The sequence below is a fragment of the Aphelocoma coerulescens genome, chromosome 7 (genome assembly GCF_041296385.1).
Source record: "Aphelocoma coerulescens isolate FSJ_1873_10779 chromosome 7, UR_Acoe_1.0, whole genome shotgun sequence".
Classification (NCBI taxonomy): Eukaryota; Metazoa; Chordata; class Aves; order Passeriformes; family Corvidae; genus Aphelocoma; species Aphelocoma coerulescens.
In genome coordinates this window covers 23,988,564-24,008,355 of record NC_091021.1, presented here as the reverse complement: position 1 = coordinate 24,008,355, position 19,792 = coordinate 23,988,564, and the positions used below count along the sequence as shown (strand labels likewise).

General features: G+C 58.0%; 1 protein-coding gene and 1 non-coding gene across 2 annotated transcripts; both read left to right on the top strand.

Annotated features, from left to right (window-relative positions):
- The first annotated feature begins 515 nt into the window (after window positions 1-515).
- Window positions 516-16,836, top strand: WNT10A (Wnt family member 10A). Its single transcript, XM_069021747.1, has 4 exons — window positions 516-574; window positions 3,303-3,565; window positions 11,481-11,857; window positions 16,369-16,836. Exons 1-4 carry the CDS (start codon window positions 516-518, stop codon window positions 16,834-16,836), a joined length of 1,167 nt encoding a protein of 388 aa, XP_068877848.1.
- TRNAV-GAC (transfer RNA valine (anticodon GAC)) lies at window positions 14,128-14,200 on the top strand. The gene has a single exon. It is a non-coding gene; the product is annotated as a tRNA-Val (tRNA).
- Window positions 16,837-19,792: the final 2,956 nt, after the last annotated feature.

The window sequence follows — 19,792 nt, the reverse complement described above, 5'->3', positions numbered from 1 at the left end:
CCGGCGACACCAGCGGCGGGGGGCGGCGGGGGGCCGCGGCTCCCCATGTGCCTGCGGGCCCCGCGGGAGCCGCGGAGCCGCTCGCCCGGCGAGCCCTGCCCACGCTCGCCGCGGCCCCGGAGCCCCGGGGCGCCCTGGGGAGCGGCGAGGGAGCGCACCCCGCGGACCGAGGGCCCCCCCGGCCCCCCGGCGCGTCCCGCCATGGGGGGCTGAGCCGGGGGGCTGTGCGCGGCGGGGCGGCGGCGGACAGGGCGGGGGGCGCGCAGCCCTCGCCGGGCTCGGAGGGCGCCGGGGCGGCGGGAGGCGGGGGGGGCATCCCGGGAGGATGGCAGAGCCGCCCCGGCGAGCCGAGCCCCGGCGCGCAGGGAGCCAGTGAGAGGGAGGAGAGGGGAAAACACAAACAAGCAAACAACCCACAACAAACAAAGCGGGCAGAGAGCAGCGCCGAGCCCCGCCGCCCCTGCCCCAAAGGCGCCCGCCCGCCCGCAGCCCGCACAGCCGCTGCCCCAGCGAAGATGCGCCCGGCCTTGGCCCACGGACTCTGCTCGCTGCTGCTCAGCCTCTGGGTACCCAGGTAGGAGCTGCACCCCTCCATCCCCAGCCCCGCCGCTGAGAGCCCCGGCCCCACGGGGAGGGAGCGGGGAAGCCGCCGCGCCCAGCCCCGCACCGGGGGCGGTCTGCCCAGGGGGATCCTGGGGGGGGTCCCGCCGCCCCAGCCCAGCCCCGCACGGCTGCGGCCCCCCGTTCAAGGGGCTGTCAGGTCTGCTGCCCCTGCCGCCTTCCCTCGTCCCGACGGAACGCCGGTGGGATGCGCGGCTTCCCCCGCTCCAGGAGGCTGTCCCCCTTCGTCCCCGGCCAGAGACGCTCCAGCGCCCGCCCTGACTGCCTCAGTTTCCCCGCTCTCCCGCAGAGGACGAGGGAGTGCCGGCTGGGATGTCACTGTCGTGGGAGTCCGTGCCTACTGGATCCCCCTGCGTCCCTTCCCTGGCTCCGCCAGTCGTAAAGGCTAGGGGGGTAAGAGGGGGCCACCTGCTTTCCAGAAAACGAACCCCCAAATTCACCACCCCTGTCCGTCTTTGCCTTCCCTCTGCCTGCTCCCAAACTTGTGCGCTGCAGGCAGCCAGGGGTTAATCCTGGTGCTGGTATGAGTGGGGAGGGTCCCCCGCCCTTCCCCCTCCCTCCAGCCCCTTTAAATATAATTTGTTAACGTTGGGACTTGTATTAATTAAAGCAGCAGCCGCTGCAGCCTGTGACCTGGGGGCCTGTCACCGTGAAATCAAGTTTAAATCCAGATTTAAAGGGGGAAGAGAGCTGGGGGGAGCGCTGCATCCTCCTAAGAAGTGTGACAGTGACAGCTTCTTGCCGGTCCCTGGCCCTCCTGAGCCCTGGGTGGAGCAAGAGGCAGAAGGACCTTCCCTCCACTCTCCGGAGCCCCTGCCTCAGTTTCCCTGCAGTGCAATCGGGAGAACGACTGTAACGTCGCCCCCATCCCGGGGTGCCCTGGGAAAAGATGGCAGGCGCTGTGTCAGGTTCAGGGAACAAAGTCGTAGGGAACAAAGTCGTTGCAGTGCTCAGGGCAGGAGCTCCTGAGCTTGGGGATGGTGGTAGTTGTGTCCTGCTCTGCATCTTGTGTCAGCCAGGGCTTGCTTGACAGTGGGAGTGAGTGCAGGAAGCCGGGAAGAAGATTTCCCCTCCTGTGTAGGGATGCAATCCCTTTCTTTTCCTTCTCCGCTCCACCTCGACTCTCCCTATTGGAGTCACTGTGGATTTGCACTGGGGCATATTCGTATATGAACTTGTGAAAGTGGTGGGATGGGTATAAATACTCTTGCGAAGCTGGAGAAAGCAGCAGCCTGATCGTAGCAGCTCTCCCTCTCCCCTGAGTAAGCTGTAATTCAGCAGGGACACTGGGGCTGAACTCTCCCTCCAGAGCTGGGTAAGCACTTAGCTGGGGAACTCATCCCCTGACAGCTGCTTCACTCCATGTACCTGCACCAGGCTTGCAAGATTTGAGGGAACAGTGGGGGAGTAACCCTTTTCCCCAGGACCTGGCAGCTGCAGTCCTTCCTCCAGCATCCTCCTCCAAGTCTTGTTTCTGTAATCAAAGTTCAAAGGGCTTCAAGCTCCTTGCTTCTCTGGGGACTCAGATCTTGGCTGTCCCAGGGAACAGGGAGAGACCTTCTTGGGGAGACCCCCAGCAGAGACCAAGCTCTCCTGAACAAGCAGTGGGGTGGTGCTGAGCTCCTAGTGGACCATGCTGCAAGATGCTGGATGCTGCTGGGCATCCTGCTGCCTTCTGCTTGCTTTGTGGGTCTTACACCTGGACACCCAAGTTTATCCCAGAGTCCTTCAAGCCATTCCCTGAAGATGGGCAAACACTTCCTCCTGTCTCCTTCTCCATATTTGTCTGTCATGTGTTTGTCTGTATTAGCTCCCGGCATCTCTCTCTGGACACGCTTTGTCTCCCCACATCCCATGTCCCATCTCTACACACTCCATCTACTTCCCCATTTCCCCAGGCAGCATCTCTATTTGTATACCCTGTACCCCTGCCATGGACCAGTGCCTCCCCTTGCACCCATCCATCTCCTGCTCTCTGTGCTTCTGGGGCCACAGGCATCTGGTTCAGTGGGGCTAGGATGTGACAGTGGACTTGGGATTGCTGCTGGGAGCTTGAGGGTCATTGGCACATGCTTGGCTCATATTTCTGCTGAGCTGAAAGGAAAAGGCTGATTGCTCTCTTTACCTCCCTTGTGAGGGCCAGCAGTGTTCGGGGGGATACAGGAGATGCAGGGAGGGCATCAGCCAGCAACAGGGATGGAGCCAGACCTGGAATGAGCTGCCTGCTCCAGGGTCTCTAAATTCTCCCAAGGGGAAAGCCACACTTTCTGTGGAAGGCGAGTTGAGGCAATGTGTGCTGAGAGTCTGCACTGCACGGCCAGTGTGGGAGATCCCTGGGGGAGCACACAGAGGGAGTGCAGTCCTGGGAGATGCTGGGCTCCAGAGGCAGGATGGCCAAATTTGACTGCTGCTGGGCAAAGGCTGCCAGGGTGTCTGCGTCGTACTTAGGTTGTTGGAGGGGACTGCAGCCCCAGTGCTGCTGGATATCTCTGCCTGGCTAAGCTGCCATTGTGCCCAGGGTTTTTCCAGCCTTCCCTATATGCAGTGGGCACAGTGTGGATTGAGGAGCGTCTCCCTTCCCTGTGTGTGTCCCCCACAAACTTTTCTCCTTCCCCAAATGGAAAACCAAGTGGTTGACACATTGCTTGCTCTGAGCTCAAGGGTGTCCTTTTTCCTCCCAGCTCCTGCTCCAATGAGATCCTGGGCCTGAAGCTGCCATCAGAGCCAGTGTTGAATGCCAACACGGTGTGCCTGACCCTGCCGGGGCTGACGCGGCGGCAGCTGGAGGTGTGTGTGCGCCACCCTGACGTCACCGCCTCGGCCATCCAGGGTATCCAGATTGCCATCCATGAATGCCAGCACCAGTTCCGGGACCAGCGCTGGAATTGCTCCAGCCTTGAGACCAAGAACAAGATTCCATATGAGAGCATCATCTTCAGTAGAGGTAAGGGTTGGAGGTTCCCCTCCTCTCCCACTATCCAGCACCTGCTCTCTGGAGCCCTCATGGGTTCCCCCTGGGCCCCTGCACAGCTCTTCCTTGGCCCAGGGGATGAGGCCAGCTCTTCAGCATCCCCATGGATGAAAGGAGAGAAATGTCATGGTGTGCAGGACTAAGGAGCACTGCACTATGGCAAAGCTCCTCCATGCACCTTTGTACCTTTGCTGGCCCTTGTCCTGAGCTTCCCCTCCCTGACCAACCCCAGCTGCTCCTAAGGCTCCATCCAGGCCTCACAGCTTTCTGGCATCTTCTCCCTGTGTGGTCTAGGCTGGTGTTTGGAGCAGTGCCATGGGTGTGCAGCAACAGCTGTGAGTCTGAAGGTGGATGCCATGGTGGATTTGGTTTGGTGGATGCAGTTGATCATCTTGGCTCAGTCATGCTCTGGGGATGGGGTTTTAGTGTGCTGTGATGAGCTGAAATGCACCCAAGTAGTGGGACATAGTTCTGGGAGCCTGGTGTTCTGCCCTTGTGTTGGCTCTCCAGTGCAGAGAGCTAAGGGTGCTCTGTTTTGTGGGACCCTAAAGCATGATGGCACAGGGGACAGGGATACAGGTTGTCCTGGGACCCCACCTGCCCACAGAGCCCCCAGCTATGCTGCTGAGAGAACTCTCCTGGCTCTCCACATTTTGCCAAGGATCCTGCTGTCAGGATCTCCTCATCTCCTTCACAGTCCTGGCTGGCTCTGCCTGTACCAGAGCCTCCCAGGTTGATACTCTTTCCCTCAGGAACAGACTCTGGGGGTGCAGATGGGCTGGCCTGCATGGTGCAGATTAGGGTTGTGACCTTCTATAGGACTTGAAGGTATCTTTTCACCTGAGTACCCTTTCGTGAAGCCTGTGCCTCCGCATATATCTAAGTGCCCATTGCCCCAGACCACGGGCAGGAAGGACAATATGGTACTAGTGGCAGAAGGTCAGGGTGCTGAGGGCAGGTGAGGTGCCCAGCACACATACCACTCCTCCAGCTCCCAAGAAAGATGAAAACTACCGAAGAAACTGCTCACATACCCACATTGTGAGCCTCTCAGCCTGATGCCCAGCAGAGAGTTGTGACCATCCACTCTTCTTCAAACATCCTTCCACATCCTACATCTTCTTTCCCTGGGACTATGAGAAGATTCTTAAAGAGGAGAGGTTGGCAGCTTGAGGCTTACATGTCATTGAGGGGATGCAGTGGCAGGAGCCCACAGGCAGTTGTAGCAGGTTGGGAGAAGGCTGGAGAGGGGAGCACAGAAGCGTTTTGGTGTCTGAAGATCCCTCATGTCCAGGGCAGCCTGGAAAGCCTCACTGGATGGAGTGCTACCTTGGAGTATGTGTGGCATCAGGGCTGTGGTCCTGCAGTGGAGCAGCCCTGGTCACTCTCAGGACCTTAGTGCCTGGAGAAGGGCAGTGCCTCTTCCCTCTGTGAGCAGTGCCCAGGTTAGGGCCTGGCAGGAAGGGTGGGGACTGTCAGCTCTGATAAGCATCGAGGTATTTCCAGGTCCTCTGAGGAATGCAGTTCACTTCTAGTCTCCTCGGGCGGCAGGAGACACCGACTTGCTGGCTCAAGTTGCTCACGCACCCAGACAAGCTTCCTTGCTCCGGGTCCCACCAGGCTGGGTGAGAAGCAGCAGCAGCAGAGAGCACTGACCTGCATCCCTCCCCCAGCCCTCCTCGTCTGCTGGTGGCCCCAGTGACGTGCACCTCACTTGTGTCTCAGGTGCTCCTGAAGCCCTTCCTGCTGCCAGGGCTGTGACCGATGGATGTGGGGACTCCCACAGACCCTGTATTCTTGCCCCAGTCCTGGGCTCTTGGATATGGCCCAGCCCAGGCTCTCAGCATTGGTGGGATCCCATTCTCTGGAATGGAGACCCAACACCCAGCCACAGGGCAGGATGGAGGTAGGGCTGGAGCATCAGAGCAGGCAGGCATCTCATGACACTCCTGTTTTGGCAGCAGAGGGTGCAGGATGAGCCTCAAGCACCCAGGCTACCTCATGTAGTTTCTTGGAGCCATTCTGGCATGGAGCAAGCCTTGAGGCTGGAGCCCTGGCCCACTTTGAACCCACCCATATCCCTCAATAACAGTGCTGGAGCTCTGAGCTTTGCCTTCCATCTGTTACAGGCACAGCCATCAGGGCAGGGATGCTGGCTGCATCTCAGGAGCCCAGTGCTGGAGGAGAGGCGAGTGGCGGAAGTGAGGGGTGCAGGCTCCATGCCGCAGACTTTAATGCATCTGACCTCCGGGGACCAGGTCTCTGCTCTGCACCCTGCCCCATCCTTGCCGTGCCTGGGAATGCAACGTGCTTGTAGGATCATTGTTTGTAACCTGAAGTGACAGACCCCTTTAATCTTTCATTCCTTTTCCCACTTCTTCTGCCATCAGTTCAGCCGTGCGTGAATCTCACTTTAAATTATTTGTAGCTGGCTTCTCCCTCCCGCTCTCCCTGCTTGGCTCCACTCCCCAACTCTGTCCTCTCCTCCTGCATCTCTCACATCTGCAGTGTGGGCATGAGCCGGGCAGGGTGCAACACTGTTCCAAGCTGTCCCACGGTGCCCGTCCCACACTCTGCCCAGTATCTAGGCACTCAGTGGAGCCAGGGGCCTCATCCCCTGGGGACAGAGAAGAGGACAATGGCAAATGAGTGCCTGTCTCCTCATCCTACTGAGCTGATCCCAGAAGTTTGAGTGCAAGCCCTGGGGAGACAGGAAGAAGAGGCTTCAAACTGGACAGGGCTGGGAGTCTGGAGTGGCTTCAGAGCAGCGTAGCTGGAGACAGGGATGCTGACAGCATCCTGGGCAGAGCATAGACCTGGGACGTGCTGCCATCCCTGGGGCGCAGGGAACAGTGACTGTGAGGCACAACAGGTTAGTGGAGGGCAAAGGGGGTGCCTAGGAGTTTACCATCCCTGCTCTCACAGAGACACTGGGTTCTTTTGAGACATCCCCATGGTCGGTGGGTTTTTCAGATCTGGTCTTTTGATGCTGCATTCTTGGGGTATGAGATGTCCTTTGTACCCTTTTCTGAGCCTCCAGTGCCATCTGCACCCCCCATCCTCCTCGGCACATGTGCCCTCCATGTGCATCCAGGCTCAACAGTTCTATTGCAAATCCTCCTCCAGTCCTCCCTGGCTCCCCATCTGGCTGCCTATGTACTCACTACCTTCCTGCCCGTTCTCTGGCACTGTCACTTCTGCCAGCACCCTCCAGCGCTGTCCCTGGTCTCATCCTTTTCTGCTGTACCTCCCTCTCCCTCCATGTGCTTGCCTGGCTGACAGAGACATCCTTTCTTGGCCTCAGGAGATGTAGGAGAATGGAGCAGTGAAGTGGAGGCAGGTGGCTGCATCTACACCAGCAGTGGAAATAGGTCCCCTGCTCCTGCTCCGTGGGTGAGCAGCACAATTGTGTCCAACTCACTGGAGAGGATGGCCTGTTGTCCTGGTGTATTGTCCCACCACAGCATCTGTGGACTGCCAGGCATTGTGTGGCTTGGTTGGGCTGACCCATGCCTAGTTGCCTGACAAAAACCAAGCTGCAGATGATAGTGGGTCACTGGGTCTCGGTCCTTGTCCAGTATGTGTGCACCCATGTGTGGGTACAGTGCCATCAGGGCTGGGACTGTCTGGCTGCTGGGCAGGGGCTGTCTGAGGTGGCTCCCCTGCTATGGGACTGGCTATTCACCTTTGCTCATCCCAACCCCAACCCCATCTACATGGAGCTCTGAAAAAATTGGGACCCCCATGGAGGGGCTGGATGTCCTTGAAGGCCTTCAAAGGCTCATGGTTGGAGGGAACGTGACTCTGGAGCACAGTGTCTCTTGGTTCCTGTAGCCTTTGGAGAGATGGGTGATGCTTCCATGCCCTGTGCCCACCTTAGAAGGGCTCACTGGTGCCAAGGGGTCTGCATTGCCATGGCGAAATCTTGATTTCTTACAGCAGGGAGCGGGGAACTCCCTGCAGGGCTGGAAACACCAGGTGCTGGGGCCCAGCCAGCTGTGAAATGGAGCTTGGGGAGGCTTTGCTGTGTGCTGAGGGAGGCAGGTGCTGTTACAGCTATCCGGGGAGATGTTGCCAAGCTCAGGACCCCGGCACCCAGCTCTGCAGAACCCCAGCCAAGCTCCGGTGCCCGCAGACCGCAGCGCCTGGCCTGGCGCACCTGCAGCTGGGCTGCTGGCAGGGTTTTGTGTACCCCCAGGCAAACCAAGGGCTTTGCCCACCTGGCCCTGAAGCACATGTGGGTGCTTTGGATGCTTGGCTTCATCCTTGTGGGTTCCCCTGTTCCCTGGACCTTCTCCCCACTGATGGGTGCAAGCGAGACCCTGGGGCCAGGCAGGATTCCCGGCGGTGCAGGGCTGAGCCCAGCTCCCTGCAGCCTGCATAGCAGCAAGGGCTGCTCTCTCAGAGCGCCGTGGGCAGACGAGTGAAGGCTGCGGGCTGTCCCTGGCACGCTCAAGAAGGTGCAGGGAGGCAAGTTGGGATCTGCAGGGAGGCATTTAGCGCCTGGTGCTGGGCCAGACCCTGGCAGGTTCACCTGCAGTTTAATTAGGGAGAGGGGAGGGGAAGGAGCGGGGCTGGGGGAGAGGCAGCGTGTCGGGACTGGCTGTGTCAGCAGGCCTTGCAGGAGGTGGCGGGAGAAGTTCTCCTCTGCCTTATATCAGGGCGGGGGCAATGTGCCCACAGCTCCTGGCAGATAGACCTCACTCCTGGGGGGTATTGCCATGAAGGGGGCAGCTGAGCATCCCTGGGGTACCCTAGGATGAGCCTACGTGAGGCTGTCCTGCTGGCTCCCTCAGTGCCACCCAGGCACTGCAGTGATGGGGGTTGGGAGAGAGTTGCTGCCTGGATGTGATGGTGAGCTGTGGGAGGAAGGCCATGACTCCAGCTCTCTCTGGTCTACAGACTGTAGAGCCTAGAGCTGTGCCTGAGCCAGCCCTGTAGCCTTCATCCCACATCTGCTTGAGAGATGGAGGAACTGCAGTGTCCATGGTGGAGCCAGTGCTGCTGAGACTTGGGGTCTTGCTAAATGACCACCCATCTCCTTGGCACATCTTGACAGGGAAAACTTTCCCCTGCTAAGAAAGCTGCTTTGGGATTTGACCTGGGGATGAGATTTCAGACCTGTCCTCCTTGCCTAGCATGGTCTTTGAGTACATAGCAGGCTGGATGCCGGTGGTGGTGTCAGGGTGGTGTCCTCCATTCCCTCTTCCCTGCAGGATGCAATACGTCTTCTACCACCCACAGCTACGCCTCGTCTGTGGTGTCTGGAGGGATATGGTGACTCAAAAATCACTGCTGAGGTCTTAGGAGGCTGGGGTAGCTGGAGAGCCTCCCTCCAAAGGGCTCAGGGCTGGCCACCACGTGCCACTCTCGGCTATGGTTCCTGGAAGCTCCCACCCTTGCCGAGCCCATGAGGCTGGTGGTTGTTGCCTGCAGCCATGTTGCTTGTTGCTTTGCTTCAATCCTCTGTCTCTGGCGTGGCTGGGGTAGAGCAAGGAATGTAAACTGAACCTCCAAGCAGAACCGTACTGGCATGGCTGCTGTGATCCCAGTGCTGCCCTGACCCTCTCTTTCCCTTTGCTCACAGCTCCCCGTGAGAGCAGGTGAGGGAAGAAGGGGAGAAGGAAGGGAAGACTGGTAGGGCCAGGCAGAGTGATACTGAGCAGGGAAAGGAGCATGATGAGATGGGAAGACAACTTCCTGAATACTGTGATGTCATGTCCTAGGGACCAGTCTGTCCCCTGCCCACAGCCTGGGGAATGGCAGCTCCAGGGATAAGGACCCGTGCCTCATCCATCAGCTCACATGTGCTTGGAGGGTACTAGAGGGAGAAGGAGGATTGGGGCTTGACCCCAGGGGTTTCCCAGCGCTGAAGGGCATCAAACAAACCTGACCTCTTTACCTGTTAGGACACAGGCTTGCTTGATGGACTGGGTGGGGTAGAGCTTGTGTCTGGGCTCCAGAAAGGATTTTAAGGAGATGCCACACCAGAAATTATTTTTTAGGCTTGAAAAATGTGCAAGAAAGAGGCAGGGCTGAGAGGAGGGTGTTGTGCTGGGGGAAGGGTTTGCTGCCCCTGTCCCCAGGCACCAGCTGTGTGAGGAGCTGGGGGTGCCCAGCGGGGTGACACTTACAAACTGGGCTGTGCCCAGGTTTAGCATGTGAAAGGCTGGAGCTGACCAAGATGGTGGGATCAGAGAACTGACATAAGGAAGATTTGGGAATCCAGGAGAGCTTTCTGTGCTGGTTCTCCATCCTCCATTGCTCACCTGGGGACTGAAGTTCCCCAGATGTGGGCCTTTGTGCTCCAGCAGTGCTGTGGGTGTGTTGCAGGCACTGCCTGCCAGCACTCTCCCCGGGGAGGCTGCACGGCGCAGTGTACACACCAGCAGCCCCATTACCTGCCCGCTGAAAAATGTTGTTCAACTTGTGCATGGAAAGAGGCAGGCTGAGAGCAAGCTTGTCCCACACCAAGGGGAAGCTGGGAGAGGCTCCTGCTGGCTTTTAAGCAGCGCCTCGTTAATTTTTTAAATGCACCAGTGTCAAATTAACACACAAAAGAGCAGCATGACTTTAAATGCAGGTTTCTGGGCTGCATTTCATTTTCCTTTAATAAGATCATAGCGTTTGCTCAGCGGGCGGCAGCGAACCACGGAGGAGACATGCGTGGTGGGGAGCACTGCCAAGGATGGGCAACAGCAGCCTTTGCACTCTCACCTCTCCTGACTCTGTCGTGCAGGCAGGGAGCTGGCAGAGCTTTGGGGGGCTCACCCAAGGCCCCCGTTTGATGGCATGGATCTGGTAAAGAAAACACCCCAAAACCTGTAGTCTGTTCAGCTGTGTTGAAGCCAGGGCAAATGAAACCGCTCATGTCCAACAGAGGGAGAGAGGCTGGGAACTCCAGCTATTTATTTATTCACATGTGACGCCACGGCACAAAATCTGGCTCTCCCTCCATCCTTGCCTCATGCTGGGGCCAGTCACTGTGCACCAAAGCAAAGGGCACTGCAGGCTCCCCGTCTGGCCTGGGAACCACAAACAAAAATATTACTTTGCATTTCAAATAAAATAGAAATTCCTAGGGAGGAGAGGGTCCTCACCTGGCTGCAGTGAAGCCAAGAGATTCTCAGGCATCCCCTGCTCACAGCCACATGGAGCCCCATGGAACCCCTTCTGTGAGACCTGTCCCTGTCCCCATCTGCCCTGTCCCCAGCTAATGACACTTGTGGATGTCCTCACTCTCTAGTGTTTAATGACAACCAGCTGCCGGCTCTGGCAGGGCACAGTGTGGTCATGGCATGCTCTGACTAGGGATGCTATTTTTTTTCCAGCCTGGTATCACATTTAGAGCTTCTTGTGGGAGCTGGCAGGGTTTAGGGTAGGAAGGGATATGGGCAGATGGATGGGGCTGGACAGGCAGTGCAGCCTGCTCTTTTTACTGCCTAATCTGCACCCTGTGAGTAAGCAAAAGTGGCCCATTCTTCAGCAGAAATATTTCTTGGCCAGCGTTATATTTAGTATAGGGAACTCTGAGTGGAGAGGGGAGGAGGGATTGCCTTTCCCATCAGAGCCATGATACTGATGCCTGAACAGTGCTGTGGTGGCATCTCCTGGAGTGATGTGAGAGCAGGGTAATGGTGGAAGCTGGGGTCCCGGCTGGGGCAGGGCTGGCCCTCAGGGCAGCAGTGTCTCCTGGAGGGGATGGGGCTGGAGAGCAGAGTGGGGATTCGTTCATGGTCTGTGTGGGAGCTGGTGCATCTGGAGAAAGCAAGACACAAGCTGAACCTCCAAATCCCTACACCCCAGTATAGGGATCCAGCCAGGATCATCCAGCCCTCCACAGGGGTCATGCCACCCAGCCTGAGCCCCACTCTCTGCTTCCTCGCAGGCTTTCGGGAGAGCGCCTTTGCCTATGCCATCGCGGCCGCCGGTGTGGTGCACGCCGTGTCCAACGCCTGTGCCCTGGGGAAGCTGCAGGCCTGTGGCTGCGACCAGAAGCGCCGTGGCGATGAGGAGGCTTTCCGGCGCAAGCTGCACCGTCTCCAGCTGGAGGCCATGAACCGTGGCAAAGGCATGGTGCACGGGGTGCACATGGAGCACATGCCGGCGGAGACCCCTGGCCTCCAGGACTCCTGGGAGTGGGGTGGGTGCAGCCCTGATGTGGACTATGGAGAGAAGTTTTCCAAAGATTTCCTCGATTCCCGGGAAACCTACAGGGATATCCACTCCCGTATGCGGCTGCACAACAACCGCGTGGGCCGGCAGGTGAGTGAGGCACTGGGGACAGTGGCGGGGAGATGATGGTGGGAACAGAGTCCCCAGGACATGTGTGGGAAGGCTGTGAGTGCCTCATGCTGGCTGCTGTGGGACCATTTGTGAGTCTGGGATTGCCCCCAAGGCACCGCCTCTCCCCAGTCTTGCCCAGAACAAAAGCAGTGATGCCCTTAGCAGGACAGATGCAAGGGTGTGCTGGTCCAACACCTGCTGGGGACAACACCTCTGCACATTGCTGCTGTGCTCTTGCCGAGGGACACTGTCCCAGGCCACTGTCACTGCCTGTGTTGCAGTGGTGCTACTGGGATGGCACAGCAATGATTCTGGCTCCTGCCTCTCAGGAGCTGGGTGAACTGGTGTTGGGCAGCTGCAGTGGGAGGAAGCTAAAGACAGGGAGGAGAAAGTCACTGGCATCATGGGGACACAGCACAGATTCTGCAGCACCCAGCCATGTCTCTCTCTCCAGAAAGGGAGTCTGTGCCCTAAGGAGGCAAATGTGAATGAGATTGAGTTAGGCAGTGGGCTCCTATACCAGCTAGGAAACACAGCATGCCCTTGGGAGCAGAGGTGACAGCCCACAGCCTTGTCCCCCAGCTCTAGCAGTGTGATGGAGCCTGTCCAGGCAAGCAGGATAGTCTCCCTTCCATTCTTACGATGTCAGGTCTCGTTAAAGGTACTAATTAGTAGCTCACTCCGTCTGGAAGCTGATGTTTAAAAGCAGCCTGACATTGGAGACAAGAAGCATGAAGGCAGAAGGAGCTGGGAGGATGGCTGCATTTCCCTGCCTGCTGTTGCTCCCAGCAGGTGCCTGAGAGATCCCACCCATTGAATCCAATAGGACACATGTCCGCAAGACCCCAGCCACATGCTGCCAGGGCAGTGCCTAGGGATCTGTAGTGGCTGCAGGAATAAATAATTAAAGGTCAGAATTCCACAGGGAATTTTTCCTTGGGATGGCTCAGACATTTGGATGTGCCTCTTGCTTTGAGCTTGTTTGAAGTCAGCAGGTGAGGAGAGGATGCTGCAGAGCAGGACTTTAATGTATGGCTTTCCCTGATGCTGGAGCTGAGTTTAACCACCCTGGAGAAGCCACTCCAGTCTGGCCAAGCTGTAAATGCCTGGGGAATACCAAAGCTTTTGATTTGTTTGGCTTTGTTTGCTTGCGTGTGGTGAAGGCTCACTCAGTGTTAGGCAGCTAAATCCTCTGCAGGCTGCTCTGGCCCAATCTGGGCAAGACCCCCATTCCTGTTCTGAGTGCAGGGCTCATCCTGGTTCCCCTACATCTCTACGTGCCCTGGATGTCTGGGACTCTTGGCAGTGCTCAGAAACCTGTGATCTGTGTTCTCTGCTTCCCAAGGGAAGCCACACAGCCTGCAGAAGGAAGGGAAGGTGAGAGAGGAATATTTGCTCTGGCGGGATGTCACGAAACATTTCCCGTGGGATCCAGTAACAGCAAAAATGCCTGGGGTCTGCTTGTCCCCAAGGGCAGGCAGGCACGGGACTTGGAATGTCAGCTCTTGGTGGCTTCAGAGACAAGATCTGGACTGATGAAAGAAGCCTGCGAGCTAGAAGCAGATGCAGAGGTAGACTAAAGGAATAAAGGAGGGAATGGTACCAGTGCAGGTGGGGAAGCAATGCCTGGACAGGCTGCCCGGCTCAGGGACCTTGTTGAGATGAGGGTGTGAACCCATGTGTGATGGCTGTGGGTGCCAGGCATTGGAACAAGGAGATGATGCTCTGCCTGGCCTACATCTGTTGGTACCATGCTTATTGCCAGGGCTGGTCCTGGCCGCCTCACTGGGGGTGAGTTCTCCAACTCCCCACCAGCTCTTTTAGCAATGCTGTGAGTCCCACACCCACCCAAGCCCCACTTACTCCTAGAAGCAATTTTCCTGCTGTAATAAGGAGCAACCTCCTGGGATTTCCCAGGAAAGGACTGGCTGTACTGATTGCAGCAGCTCTGTGGTCTTCCTCTCCAAGTCTCGAGGCTTGAACCTCTTTAACACAGCAGTGATGTGGACATGCCCACCTTGTGCCATGCCCTGCCATGCACCATCCCTCTCCATGCACCATCCCTTTCCATGCACCAGGTAGCTGCAGCGCCCAGAGCTCTCCAGCACCTCACTGATTCTGAGCATCCTCTCTGTGTATCCCGAGGGTACTGTGTGTGTGGGTAAGCCTGTCTCCCAGCTCAGACCCCACAATGCTGGAGGGAGGTGACAATTCCAGGAATGGTGGCATCCAGGAGCCATCAGATGTGGGTTTCTGTAGTGTAGTGGTTATCACGTTCGCCTGACACGCGGAAGGTCCCTGGTTCGAAACCAGGCAGAAACATGCTGATTTTTCCTTTTTACATCCAGCTATGAAGCTGGGCAGGGGATTGCAGCTGCAAGGGATGTGCAGTATCCTCTGATGGTGGCAGTGGTGATCTTGGTCCTGAGTCGGAGTAGGAAGTCAGCTATGGGATAACCATTGGTTAGTCCAGCTCAAGACTGAGGGTGGGTGTTCTGCATCCCTGGGAAGCAGCAAGCTCCCCAGCAAAGAGCAGCAGGAGTGTGAAAGAGACTGTGCAGGTCCTCCTAACTCACCAGATCAGAGAGCAAGAGGGGATGAAAGGAAGCCAGGAACTACCCATTACCCTCACAACAAAGACCTACGATAAAGCTCTTATGAGCGTGCCTGGGAGGAGCTGGGAATGTTCGAAAGAAAGCACCAGCGAGTCCGGGCATGTGTTGAACTTGGGTGTCTATGAGACAGGGAAAGGACAGGTAAGGGTGCATGGAGAAAATCCAATGACAAAAGCATGGGGCCAAGGCTCAGATGGGCCCTTCTTGGATCTCCCAGCTCTGTCAGGGTCCTGTCCCCTCTGTGCTGCCTGTGCACGAGGGAAAGCCACTGCTGGTCAGGGATGGATGGGTGTTGTGGTGCTGGGGCTAGGGATGCTCAGCAGGGATGGCGTGGGTGATGGAGATGACCACACTTGACACCTTCTTCAGCCCCTGCTGTGACCAGCTGTAGCCCCAAATGAACCCCTGTCCAGCTGTCATGCCACTGTCCCCTGAAGCCCAGTGGCCACAGCCCTGTATGCAGATTTTTCCTGGTCTAGCCAAGCCAGCAGGAAGGGAATGTGGTAAAGGATGGGGTCCTGGTGCCAGTGTGTTCCCAAGGATAGTGACAAGAACAGTGGCAAGCAGCTGGTGTTCCTGGCTGGCACACCCAGGACATGGTAGAGAGGCCAGGTAGCTCATTAACTGTGAGGTGGAGGCTCTTCCCAGCAGGAGCAGGACTCTCATCAGGATGAAAGCCAAACTCCAGCCCAGCCCAGACCTCTCCGCCATGTGCCCCAAGCTCCAGGCATGTTTCCCTGACCTGCCTTCATTACCATAACTGCTTAGCAACGGGGAGATTTACTCAAAAACAGGAAAACAAGGAATAAAAACTGTTCACCCTTACCTAAACAAGGCATTCCTGTCACGTGTCCCTCCCAGGGAGTGGGCAGGAATAGGCAACATGTGGCAGGCATGAAGCCAGGTGGCTGGGCAGGACTGGCATTGTGGGACAGCAGCTTCCACAGGGCCATGTGTCCCCTGGAATCTCCCAACAAGCCCTGGAGCATGGTCCTGGGTACAGTCTGCAAGCCCCAGCTGAGCTCCTGGTGGGGTTTGGGTGTCTGCATGGGAAGGGGACTTGCTGAAGGCTGTGTGAGCATGTGGATATGGGGGCACACAACCCAGCAGGGAACCCCTGTTGGGACAGAGCAGAGGACATTATAAACTGTCTCTTTCCGGGCTGTGTGGGCATATGTGGCCATGTTGTGTACCCCTGGAGATTGATGGCCATGAGCTGTTTCTCTTGGCTTGGCCACAGCAATATCGCTGTGGCCAGGGTTGCTGAAGGAGAGCAGGCAAGAGCTAAAAGAGCTGCTCCCAGGGCTCCCAGAACTGGGGCTTTATGGGATGAAGGCCCTGGGGAGGGGAAAGGAAGGGAAAATCATCCCTCCCAGCTACTCCCATCCCTTGCAGTGCTACTGGCTGGTGAGGTGTATGGGGGACCCTTGCACTGGGGGGGGGGGGGGGGGGGGGGGGGCGGGGGGTGTCCCAGTAGGGCTGCAGAGATGCAGCCAGGCTGTCTTTTAACTGGGGTCCAGGATCAGGTTGATGCTGCTGGAGCCAAGCAGCAGTGGGAGGTGACATTCAGGCTCCTTCTCCTCCCTGTGCTCAGGTAGCTCACCCTCTCCTTTAGGTGCCAATCCCTTGCTGAAACATAAAAGCCAGTTGGTATTGCCAGGATGGGAAGGGACAGGGTGTGGGACATGAGTTGCACTGGGCACAGCAACAGGGTGCAGCCTTGCTGGCTTTGCACTTCCAGAGCTTTGATGGCTACTCATGCCAGCCCTTGATGTTCTCATAGTGCCAACCCACACAGAGGTGCACTGTGGCTTCTCCAGTCCCCAAAATGGGTCTCCTTCGTGCTAACTCGTCTGTCCTGCCTTCCCCACCCAGGTGGTGATGGACAACATGAGGAGAAAGTGCAAATGCCACGGTACCTCAGGGAGCTGCCAGCTGAAGACATGCTGGCAGGTGACGCCTGAGTTTCGCCTGGTGGGGTCCCTGCTCAAGGACCGCTTCTACGGGGCCACCCTCATCCGGCCCCACAACCGCAACGCCGGGCAGCTGGAGCCGGGCCACGCTCGGCATCGCCGCCGGGCTGGCATCAGCGAGCTGGTTTACTTCGAGAAGTCGCCCGACTTCTGCGAGCGGGAGCCGGCCCTGGACTCCTTGGGCACTCAAGGGCGCCTGTGCAACAAGACCAGCCCGGGCATGGACAACTGTGAGAGCCTGTGCTGCGGCCGCGGGCACAACATCCTGCGGCAGACACGCAGCGAGCGCTGCAACTGCAAGTTCCACTGGTGCTGCTTCGTGGCCTGCGAGGAGTGTCGCATCACCGAGTGGGTCAGCGTCTGCAAGTAGCCAGGCGGGGACGGGTGCCCACCCCAGGGTGCCAGGGACAAGCACGCCTGCCTGCGGCAGGGGAGGGAGACGGGGATCGGCGCTGGGGGGGAGGTGGAGCCGCCATACCCGCTTCCCTCCGCTCCGAGGGAGCAGGAGAGGAGATGCTCAGCACCCTCCAAAATCAGCACTTTGTCGTCACCTGGGAAGGGCAGGGCTGCCCGCTGCCCCCCAGCCCCACATGAGAGCACCAAAGCTCCCGGCCCCGGGGAGCGCACGGCCATGCTGTACAGACCGCCGACACCAGCACCACTCGGGGGGGCGGAGGGTGGGCGTGGGGGTGGGGAGTGCCCGCTGGCACCCAGCGGCGTGGAGCAGGGTGGGGTAGGGGACAGCAGGGCATGGGGAGCCCAGGGTGGGAGGGAAGTGGGGGGGACACACACTAGCACTGTGCACAAGTTCCTCCAACCACACGCGAGGTTGTGCTCGGAGCACGATGGGGTTGGAGCATCCCGTGGGATGGAGAAGGGGCACAACTCCCCGGGCTGGGGCTCACCTCTCACCTCGGGGCTGGCTTGGGCCGTAGTATCGTGGCCGGAGGGGCGGGTGCCCGGGGCTGTGCTGTGTGTGTCTGTGTTATTATATGGTAAGTTATTTTCTGATTGTGAATAAAAGTGGATTGGAGACAGCACAGAGTATTTCAGGATGCAGCACTCTGCTCTTCCTGCTGCCAAGGGCTCTCCATTCCTGTAGGGTGACAGAAGGATGGAGGGGGACCCTCGGTGCTGCTGACCTACTTGTGGGAGCCTTTCTCCCTGGTGCTCTGCTGCCATCCCATAATAACCATCCTATGAGCTCTTTGCAGACTGGCAGGAGGTGGGGACCCCTCGCAGGCACCCCAGACACTTGCAAGGTGGCTGCTGGGAAGCTCCTGCCCAGCTGGATGCATGTTGGACCCCATCCATCCCATGGGAATCCTGGCTGTTGCCCCCATGCTCATGACCATGCTGGGGCTGGGAGCTGCCCCACTGTCTCCCACACTCCTGGGTGGGATGGTGGGGCTGGAGAGTAGGGAGAGGGGAAGGCAGCATGGGGTGGGCCAGGCAATGGGGGTCCACAACTGGCAGTTTGCTGTGGTGGTGGGGAGAGCACCCATCTGGCTGCAGCAGCCTGCAGGGGCCAGGCAGTGAATCATGCTGCTGCTATCTCCTGGCTGATAACTTCCCTGCTCCTCCCACGGCTGTGCACCCCTTGGGGCTACACAAAAAAAATTAGAAGTGAATTAAAAAAAAAAACTAAATCAAGGAGGAAAATACCAGGCTGGAAGGAAGCAAGCGCCCCGGGTCCAGCAGGGAGCGGCCCGTGTCCTCATTTCATAACGCTTGCACACACAGCTGGAGCTGGATCAGCTGGGATGGATGCTCTGCCCTTCACCACCCCTGAATAGGAGGGCTGGCTTTTCCCCTCCTGAAGGGACCATGTGGACGGTGTCCTTGCTTCTGGAACCAGCTGAGGAGAAGAGGAGAATGCTGTAGGTGCTGGAAGGAAGTACAGGATCTTCAGTGGCCTTGCAGCAGCTGTGTGGCTCCGTCTGCAGGTGCAGAAGGGACAGCAAGTCACACAGTCTCCACAATGGCTCCTGGCAGCAGAGACATTGGGCTGGTGTCCTTGCAGGGAACAGGATCTCAGCTTGGGGTTTGGGGCACCCAGGCTTGCCCTATGAGGCATGAAAGCAATACTGTTCCCATGGGGCAAGTTTACTCTGACAGGGCATGCTCCAGCAGTTCATTTTCCCTCCTGACATCCTACTTTTCCATCTCCAATATCCATCTCCAGCATCAGGGCCCTTTTTTCAAATCTGAAAGAGCTTTGCCTTTTGGCCATTATCCCAAGCACTAATTGAACCCCTTGAGGTTCCTCTCCCTCCCAGGCTGGCCAAAACCCTGTGTCCCTAAGGTTGTGCTACTCAGAACAGTGGAACTCGGCACATCTGTCAAGCTCCAGCACTTTGTAGGTGACGTTGGCTTCCCACCTCCCAGCAGCTGCTTTGCAGGCACCTGTGATCTCAGGGCTGCCTGGGGTGATGACTGTCTCACCATGGAGGCTCTCCCCGCACTGCACTGGCCCCTTCGCCCCCTGCTTGCTAATCCCAGGCCACCTGCTCTGCAACAGTGGGATCCTAGGATACGATTGCCCTATAAGGGGACCAGAGTAGGGACAAGGTGTGTTTGATGATGTAGAGAGGTGACGCAGGGCAGGGCCATTCCCCCCAAAAACATTTCACATCCCCCAGTGAGGCACCAGGCTCTGAGCACCCTGGATCTGCAAAGACTGCAGCTTGCTCTTGCCTTCCCAGCCAATTTTGGGAACACAGCACTGTGAAAGAGCATACCAGTAACGCCAGCACACCTAGGCTGAGACTCCTAGCACAGTGCCCAGTGCTCTTTGGTTCTGTAGAGACCATGTGTGAGCTAGTGACCCTGGGACACTCAGAGGAAAACATAAGATCGCTTGATCTTGGTCAGTCTGCAGGTGGCGTGGTTGGGGTGCAAGCTGGGTGTGCTGGAGGGCTGCTTTGGGCTTCAGGCAGCACCCTCCAGGTGCAGGCAGGCAGCCCCAGGGCACAGGCTTCCTGCTTGCAGAATCTCATTTCCTCCTGGGGCCAGCTGGCTACCAGTGCAATACCAGTCTTCAAGATCTGCTCTGTGGCTTCTCTGGCTGAGTGTCTGGGAGCCACAGGCAAGGTGCCAGTATGCCTGTGGTTACGAAAAACAGTGTCCCCATGCTTCCCTAACCGGGAACCAGCCACTGGGCAGCTGTCCTAACAACCACATTGCTGGGCAGAGCGTGTGCAGGGCACCTCCTTTCCCCACGGCTGCTGCTGAGCCTCCAGAGCCAGCTGCCAGTGAGGGCTTGGCTCCCCGCGGTCTGGGCATTCCAAACTTGTCTTCTATGAACCACCCTCCCTGATCCACCA